General features: G+C 36.6%; 1 protein-coding gene across 1 annotated transcript; it reads left to right on the forward strand.

Moving 5' to 3' along the window:
• The first annotated feature begins 210 nt into the window (after positions 1-210).
• On the forward strand, positions 211-6,073 carry LOC126616795 (probable Histone-lysine N-methyltransferase ATXR5). The gene is made up of 6 exons (XM_050284947.1): positions 211-877; positions 984-1,070; positions 3,872-4,101; positions 4,200-4,300; positions 5,115-5,327; positions 5,474-6,073. The coding sequence occupies exons 1-6, from the start codon at positions 520-522 to the stop codon at positions 5,631-5,633; spliced, it is 1,149 nt and encodes a 382-aa protein (XP_050140904.1). The 5' UTR covers positions 211-519; the 3' UTR covers positions 5,634-6,073.
• The last annotated feature ends 3,710 nt before the right edge of the window (positions 6,074-9,783 follow it).

A 9,783-nucleotide genomic window follows, 5' to 3' on the forward strand; every position in this document is an offset into this window, starting at 1 on the left:
TTATTACCTATTGCTATGGCTATTGAAGTGCAATGGTGACGGTTACTGTTCATTAAGGACATTTACTGTTTACTGGATGGATAGCATAGTGTATTGCTCCGGGGGAGAGTGCAACGGTTATGATTACTGTTCATTAAGGGCATGTACTGACATTTATTGTTCATTGGGTGGATAGCATAGTTTATTGCCCCGGGGGGAGAGAGGGGGTTGCCACGCTGGAACTGCTCTAAATGTGACCATGTAAGGATAGCGAAAGACGACTCCCGAAGGTGCGCACTTTAATTACCGTTCACGCACTCAGATCACATTAGCGTAGCCTGCCTACGTCATCATCAACAGTACCTTCCTACCCCTTCTTCCTAAACCCCGCGAGAGGAGAGACCAGCATTCCGTAATACCAACAACCAAAATCTTCCTCTTCCTCCTCCGCCTCCGCCTTCTCCTCCTCCTCCGTCATTCTTATTTTTAATTAATTCCTTGCCTTCAATCAACAAAAATTAGCATTTACCTGAATTCGTAATGGCTCCGGCCACCACCTCCTCGGCGGCTGCGGCAGCTGCTCCAGCTCACCTTTTTATCCGCTTCAACCGGAGGACATCGGCGCCGCGCCAGCCTTCGCCGCCTGGGTCGCCGCCGAAGAAGAAGATGAAGTCCATGGCGGAGATAATGGCGAAGGCTAAATTCACGGTGGTGGAGAGAGGTGATTATGGCGACGTTACCTGCGAGCATTGTGGGTCGGGTGACCGATCCGACGAGCTGCTTCTTTGCGATAAATGCGATAGAGGCTTCCACATGAAATGCCTCAGGCCTATCGTCGCCATTGTCCCTATTGGATCATGGCTCTGCCCTGCCTGCTCCGGACACAGACGAGTAAGAAGTAGGGGATTTTTATTTTTATTTTTTTAATTTTTTCTTTTTGTGGAGTTACAATTGCATTCATGTTCTTATTTATAAATTTTCATTTTTTTTTGGTTTTGGTTCAGGTTTCTCGCAGAAAAAAATTGTTGATTTTTTCCGGATTCAGAAATGCAGTGATCGATACCCCAAAGACGAATGTGCTTCTCCTCAAGGTAAATTCCGGTACATTATATGGTACTCAATGGCGATTGTGGTTTTCGTGGTTGCGATTCCCATAGGTTTCCGTTTCGTGATCATTATATTTGTTAATGATGTTCAAAGCTTCATGACAATTAAGGACAAGGGAAGACATTGGATTCATAATGTTTCTATGATAGGGAGTTCAAAATTAGAATGTGAGGACACGATGAAGATCGTAAATGAGATTGAGTTTAGAGTTGAATAATTAGAAAAGCTTTCTTGGTATACCAGTGATGAAAAGCTTAACTCGTTAGAACGCCAGTTAACTATTCTGTTATACTGATTCTAACAAAAACGTCATAACATTTCTCAATGATGTATTAATGGTATGTGTACTTTGATGGAATGGGTATTGAAATTATCCCGATTCTTGGCATACATGCGTTTACCAGAGCATGGGTATTGAAATTATTCTAATTACTGACTTCCACTGTGTTTACTTTACTATAACATATGGAACTGAAAAGAAAATGTGGGTTCCACATTAAATTCCTTAATCTAATGCCTGACAAAGTAGGAATCATATCAGCTAAGGCGTTAGTTGATCCCACACCAATTCCTTCTTTCTCTTCCCATTCACGACTTCTCCCATTTCAAAGAGGTAAACATGCCATGGATGTTTTTGGTATCACATAATGTCTATTCGTTATCACCCCTTAACAAGTCCGATAAAAGTCATTATTGTCCAAATGTAGATTCTCTAATGTTAGTTCATTAATAACTAAGCAATAAATCCATGTTCTGGTAGTATCTCGATTGTCAGGTTTATGTAAAACTACTAACAATGCATGAACTCAATAGTATTAGTTTGGAGTTAAGACTTTTAGCATGTGTAATATTGGCTAAGATTTTGCTCAAAGTCATAACTACAATAATTAGAGTACTTGTTTATGCATACATACTGATGTAGTGCGAAGACATAAGGTGTGCTGCTTAAAACATTATCAGATATATTTTCATCTTAAGTTTAGAGGTTAGTTGTGTGATCTTGGATTAGAAACTGAAATTTTCCATTTAGCAACAATCTGCCATATTCACTATATAAGTTTCTTTTACTCACGCATAACTATTAACCAATGTATGAACTGCTCTATGTAAGACAGTCCTTACTTGATATATAAAAGACAAAAAGGAATGCTTTCCTTTGTGTGCTATCTCCATCCAGAACAATTTAGCAAGGAAATAAAACATTCTTGTAGCTTTCTGTCATATATGATACTTTGTCTGGCCTCTGTATTAAATTTCATGTAACTTGCTGATGCTACTTTTTCAAAACTTCCACTCTGCGGTGAACATATTACAGTGCAGATTCCATATCATTGGTCCATTTTTTTGTTAAAATGGACCAGAATAATATGTTAATTATATAATTTTAGTCCATTTTGTGTTAAAAAATATTACTCAATTATGCTGGAAGTCTCCATGTTGTATTGAGGACGTATCACATATCCCCACTTTATCCAAAAGGAAACCGTATGTTTTTAATGATGTTTATCCAATATCCTTGTTCATGGTTGCTTACTCACTTGTATTTAACAATTACCTATTGAAAAAAAATTAAGCACTTATAGGAGAGAATGGAAAAGCCCTATTAAGTATGTAAGATTGTTGTACCAAACATATTGAAACATTTTAATATCATATAGCGATTAAGTTCCCTCGGTGTATCCAGCACATTAGAAATCTAGTGGTTTATTGTTTCTCTTAAAGCCCTCTTTTCTTTGTTCTGATCTAATAGTAGAATCTATTCCCATGTTCTTCCAAAATAGGACGCGAAAAGAGAATAATTAAGATCATTACAGCGTATCTTTATAACTGTGAAGCAATATATAGGAGTGGAAAAAAAAAATACCATTATGTGCCTATGAGTGTTGAATAATAATAATAATTGGCACTCGTGGAATGTTAAAATATATTTGACAAATTGCAGTTCACTAGTTTATTAGTGCAGGGTATGAAATGCTGAATGAGATCATTCCACTTAGTGAGAAAGGAAGTGCAGAGTTGGTGGGCTTTTCTGTTTGTGCATGATTAAGGTTTCTGTACCGTTTGTAACAAAAAGGCCAAATTAGGAATGAAATTGACTTATGAAAATGGGCTATGATTGAAGTGAATGGTGTTCTGATACAGAAACATTGTCACGCACAACCTTAACTTGTTACTCTAACAACACATACATATTTAAAACACGCATCCAGGTAACCTAGAAGGACAGTTCTGTTTGCTAGCCATCTCCATTCTCTACTCTTAATTGTATAGTATTCTTCTATGAGCTATTCAGGGCTATTGAACATGCATTTCTTTTATTGCCAGGTTTATTTATTCTTATGTTCAAATCACGCTACTCAAATTTTGGAGGCAACGCCCTAATAGGAAGCATTGTAACTTTTGTACTCTTATATTTTATAGGTTATGCCGTGTACAATATTTGACTTTTTCAGTGAATTGTCGTATAGTATTCTTCTATGAGCTATTCAGGGCTATTGAACATGCATTTCTTTTATTGCCAGGTTTATTTATTCTTATGTTCAAATCACGCTACTAAAATTTTGGAGGCAACGCCCTAATAGGAAGCGTTGTAACTTTTGTACTCTTATATTTTATAGGTTATGCCGTGTACAATATTTGACTTTTTCAGTGAATTGTCTTATGTGGTATGCTGTCACATAGATCAAAGATGTTAGGTTGTTTCTCTCTTGCATCATGCAATAAATTTTAAAATTGATTACTGTGCTTATTTTGTTTGCTGACTTGGTTGTTATTGTTTGAATAGATGCCAGAAAACGCCGGAGGCGTTCAGGATCATTAGTGTTGCAGAAGAGAAGAAGAAGAATACTTCCATTTGTTTCATCAGAAGATCCTGCTCAAAGGCTGAAACAAATGGGTTCCCTGGCTTCTGCTTTAACAGCATTGCACATGGAATTCAGTGATGATCTCGCTTACATGCCCGGAATGGCTCCAAGATCTGCTAATCAGTCCAAGTTTGAAGATGGTGGCATGCAGGTTTTCTATCTCTTATTCTCGAGATATATAGCCATTTGTAGGGCCAACTGATTATCAACTCCATCATGTGATTTAAGTACTGGCATTCTTTCTATTAGATTCTTTCCAAGGAAGATACCGAGACATTGGAGCTTTGCAGAACCATGTGCAAAAGAGGCGAATGCCCTCCTCTTAAAGTAGCTTTTGATTCACACGAAGGGTAACTTATCTCATAGTACTTTGTGGTGCCTTCCTCTTACAGCATTAATCTTTAATTCATGTGAAGGGTAACAATATCTTAAATGATATTACAATGCCCTCTTATATAACCTTTTTATTCATCTGAAGACTGAAGGCCTTTATTAGTTTTGTGGTGCATTGAACTATAGGGTCAATTACTGCAATGGTCCCTAAACTTGTAATCGTGTTTCATTTTCGTCCTTGATCCTTTATTTTGTTGTATATCGTCCTCAAACTCACTCTTGAGTAGCATTTTGGTCCTTTTTATTAACTCCATCCATTTTCTTTTAACTTCAGGGAAAATGTATTGTGAAAGTAGTTGAAATGATCAACGTACAAATCCGAATTGTTGAATGATCACTTTTTCGTATTTGATCGATCCATTGTCAATTTTTTCTTGATATGCTGTCAATTTTTTCAGTATGTCGTCAATATTTGATTTTGATTAATTCAGCAATTGGGATTTGTAAAATGATAATTTCAATCAATTTCCCAATTACTGAGAGGGGGTATATCTGGATCTTTCCCACATAGGAGCTTAGGAAGGACTTGAAATTTTTGTTCTTTTCTGTTTTATTAAAGTTTTTGGATGCAAAAAGTCCTATTTCCTCCTAAATTTAACAGAAAATGGATGGATTTAACATAAATGACCAAAATGCCACACAAAATTCAGAGATGAAAATCAAACACAGGATCAAGTTCAGAGAACATTACTGTAATTAACCCCCGAATTATATATGGTACCTGCATATTGATTAGATTCGTGTTGAATTTATTCATTTATTTTTATGTAGTTTTACAGTAGAGGCTGATGAGCAGATGAAGGATATGACTTTTATTGCTGAATACACGGGTGATGTTGATTACATTAAGCATCGGGAAAATGACGATTGTGACAGTATGATGACCCTTCTGTTAGCAACTGAACCATCTAAAAGTCTTGTCATCTGCCCGGATAAACGCGGAAACATTGCTCGATTTATCAACGGCATCAACAATCATACCTTGTAAGCCTAATAACTTTTTCTTTCTACTAGTTGTTTGTGGCCTCCAATGAACTTCATATGATAAAACTATATATTTCTGTGTTCGGATGTATTGGATTGAGCGTGTCTGCATCCGCTGTGCTTAAAATGTAACAACTTTTGTGCAGGGAAGGAAAAAAGAAGCAGAATTGTAAATGCGTGAGATACAGTGTTAATGGTGAATGTCGGGTCTTTTTGGTTGCTACTCGTGATATTGCTAAAGGGGAGAGGCTATATTATGACTATAACGGATACGAGCAAGAGTACCCTACTCAACATTTTCTCTGAGCCGTTGTTTTAGACGTTATAGACGTTAACGGCTTCCATCTAGCAATCCGAATTGGGATTTTATTTTGCTCCTAATTCTTCTTTGTTTTTCCTCTTTCAACCTTTTACTTGTCGTTCCAATTTTCTTCTAGTTTTTCCTTTGAGCCTTTCATTGTAATTCCATATAGAGCTGGCCCATTATTTGGCCCTTGGATATAGAATTATAGACTAGGCCAAGGTAAATTTTTCTTGGTAGTTAAGCAAATGAAAAGAGTTTTATCTTTTCGGAGTATAACTTAAGGGAATTGTTATTAGCACTGCGAAATAGCATCCTGCTGTTCCCTCAATTTTTTCCATTAGGGAGAAGTGCGTGATCAGATTTTTAAGGACTGCAAGTAGCGGCTCCCTAACTTGTTAAACATCTTTCTTTGTAATTTGTTTCAATGGAAGATTTTACTTTTGAGTTTATCCTTGTTATTTCATGGCACCATCTGTTTTAATTTTTATTTTGCCTTGGTTCAAAGGCCCCGTTTAATCTTACTTTTTTTTTTTCACCAAAAGATGCATCACTTGAAGCCAAACAATAATAAGTGTTTGGTAAGACTCAAATATCTTGTTTACTTTAAAAGTAATGGCCTCCAAACATAAGAAGCAGAGTTAAGCTTTTAATAAATATTTTTAATTCTTGTAATATTATCATTACTTTTTAAATATGACATTATTTATTCTTCCATGCACATTTTATCCCTTGAGAACAAACTGATCGCCATCGCCGCACATTTTATCCCTTGAGAATAAACTGATCGCCATCACCTAACATCACTACCGTCATTACTACCACCATCTTTGTGACCACCACCACAACCATAACCATTGTTGCCACTAATGCCACCACAACTCTCACCATCACCGTTGTCGCCGCCTACCACTATTTACCTTTGTACCCTAACAATCACATTTTTTCGGAAAGAAATATTTGTGATAACTAGTTCATTTGAGCAACATCTATGCATGCAATTAACAATTAAAAGACGGAATCATGCTTGTATGCACGCAAAACAAAACTTGACTATGAAATTCAAGGCCTAGTGAGTGTGGTGAACCAAGACTCAACTCAAGAACAAAGTGAGTTGAGAAATATTATACTTTTGTTGATTCCTCTATGCATAAGCAAATGCTAATCACCCAAGAGATAGGGCCTTCATTCCTTACTTCTTAGCTCCATGGATTTATTGGATGAGGATGGTAGAATGGATTCTCCAAGTTCCCAAAATAGAGAACCTCTAAGTCTCCACACCAAGGAGAGCATTGATGAAGAGATGAGTGACCTAGAGGAAGTAAGATTGCTAGCTAATTTCCTCTAGGGTGGCCAGCCTCTTAGAAGAAAAGAGAGCTTGTGTTCTGATAGGAGCATATTTATGCGACTTAATTAGCCTGTTTCCTTGCATTTACGTTGCTAGTACTTAGTAATTTTAGTATTTTAAGCTATTTTCATGCAATTTCAGGTTTTAAGGACAAAGTATGCATACATGTGCATTTTGGAGCCTTTTGGAGCAGTTTTTGGGCATCAAATGGATTGCATATGCTTGGAGGTAAGAAGATGGACGAAATTGAAGATCAAATGAGCATAGGATTGAATGATGATGTAAAGAATTGGATTCAAGACAAATAAAGAACGAAGTGTTCAAAATTGGAAGCCAAAGTTTCTAAAGTTGGAAGTTTCTATTCTTGGAGGTTTCCATTTGTGAAGGTTTCCATCTTTGGCTCTAAACTTTCCTAATCCTAATTCACCTATGTTCCAGCTGCAAGGAGGCTTCCTAAATATTTTAGGACACTAAATAAATGCTTCTAGAAGCCCTAAACCTTCCCTAAAGTCCATGCCACACCAAATCTGCAAGGATCCTTCCTTGCCGCAATTCCCTTTCCCTTTCTCTTCCAAAATCTGCCACATATTCTCTTTCCCTTTCTCCCTTGCTTTGCCGCACCCCACATTCCTTTTCCCCTCTTGATTTCTGATTTTCCTTAGCCTTTTTCTTATGGATTTGGGCTGAAATTATGTTTCCTTAAATTAATTAGGGTTAGGACTTTCCCATCCCTATAAATAAACCCCTTTATGCTGCAACTCTCTTCTCTTCTAATCAGCCATTCCACCCTTCACCATAACCTACCTACACCCATCCACCACCACAATTCACCACAAATCATCACCAAACACCTTTGTGTCGCAGCAAAGAAGAAAGAAGGAGACCCTTGGACGTGCTTGCCATTCAAGACGTTGGATTGTTGGAGCGTTTCTAGATGTTTTCATTCTTTGTTTTCAACGTCTAAATTTATGTATCTTTGTTTTGCGTTTATGAGGAACTAAGCCCTTCTTAGTTAGGGGGTAATTCGAAACCATGTTCATGCTTGCAATATGAATTGATTACTTTTGGTTGTGATTTCATAAGTTGTGAATTCAATTCGTTTAACTGCTTGATTGATAACGTATTCGTGTATGTTTGTTAAGAGTGCACGCTTAGTTTTCATGCATGAATATGATGCTAGAATATAAGGGAGTTTCACCTAATAGTTACAAACTTATATTCACAAGTAGTGGAGGTCGCTTATAAACGATCGCGTTAAATGAATTCTTGGCATAAGTTTCATGCTCATCATAGTAACGAGTGCCTCGTCAATACTTATAGTTCTCATGTTGCTTAATGATCTTTGATTGTATCTTTATTGTGCTTTTCACGTAAAGGACTTTTGAAGAATGTGTTGAGTTGTTGTATGCGCTTTCCCATCCAATTCAATAACTTAAGGAGAACTTGAAGGTTAATTTAAGCGGACCTAATTAACCTGGGGTGTTTAGTTTCATGATTTATTGAACGAACAACTGAAAATTGGTTTGTATGCAAGTGTGTCATGTGTGGAGAAGAACCCTCTAGCTAGCCCATCATCCATAGTTTGATCCAAATTCGTCTAGAATCTGTTTTCAATTTACAATCTGTTTTGCAGGTTTAATTTCGTCCAAAATCAAAACCCCCTTGACTTTATTGAGTCATATTAGTTAGAAAGTACTTTAGTTTGTGTTTTTAAGTGTTTTGGTTCAAGTTATAACTCAATTTCGTCCAAATTAGGGTTCGAGTTCAAAACTGCCCAGAAAGTGTTTTTAAAGCAGTTTTGAGTGTTTTTGTGCTGTTTTGAGTCTTTTGGTTTGTTTTAGTGTTTTAAAATTTAGTTTTGCATTCTTTGAGTCTTGTTAAGTGTTTGTAACTTGTTTTTAGTTATTTGAGTCAGTTTAGAAGTAGATTAGCAATCCCTCCTAATCCCCGGTCCAGAACGATCCCTACTTATCCATACTACAATTGTCAACAAGAGGGTTTAATTTGTGTGTTTAGTTAATTTACGCATCATGTTCTCTCCAATTTCCTCAAAGAAAACCCTAAATGAATTTTGGTTATAAAGTTCTTTATATAGTCCCTTCACTTAAATGACAAAAGAACAAAAACCTTTCATTCTTTAATGTGGCCGGCCTTAAGGGTTTATTGGGCTTTCAAGCCCTTTTTGTATTCAAGTTGTCATACAACTTGAGTTAATGGGCTTGACATTCAAATCCCAAATGGGTCTTGTGGCCCAAAACTCACCTGAGGTCTATAACGAACTTATTTGTTTGATTAATTAACATATTAATTAATCCAAGCCATAAATAATCAAACCATTTAATTATCCTTATTCATCTCTGTTGTTTCTTCAATCTCTACCTTACATGGTGTACGATCCATTAGGTTCCTTTTAGTGAGGCAGTGGACAATTAGAACTCTTCAAATCGATTGTGAATTGAAACATACTTTCAATTCTCCATTCAGTGATTATACACTTTTAGGACTTCCACAAACCATGAGTGACACGTAGTAGTATGTCATGGCTACCCAAGCTAATCAGAATAGGTGGAGAACCTATATAGTTTAGGATTACAATGCAATACGATATTTCTCTAATACAATACTCTTAACCACATTGTTTGGTTTGATAGTTTATTCATGTCTACTATCCAATGTGATTCTCTTACTTATATGATTACCTTGAATGTGACTTGGAACGACTTCCTAAATCTCATTCATACTCTGGCCAGAGATTCTTAATCATATCATAGAGTATTTTCTCTTAAACGGTTTGAAGGTTAGAGATC

Source organism: Malus sylvestris, chromosome 1 (assembly GCF_916048215.2).
Source record: "Malus sylvestris chromosome 1, drMalSylv7.2, whole genome shotgun sequence".
In the NCBI taxonomy this organism is placed as follows: Eukaryota; Viridiplantae; Streptophyta; class Magnoliopsida; order Rosales; family Rosaceae; genus Malus; species Malus sylvestris.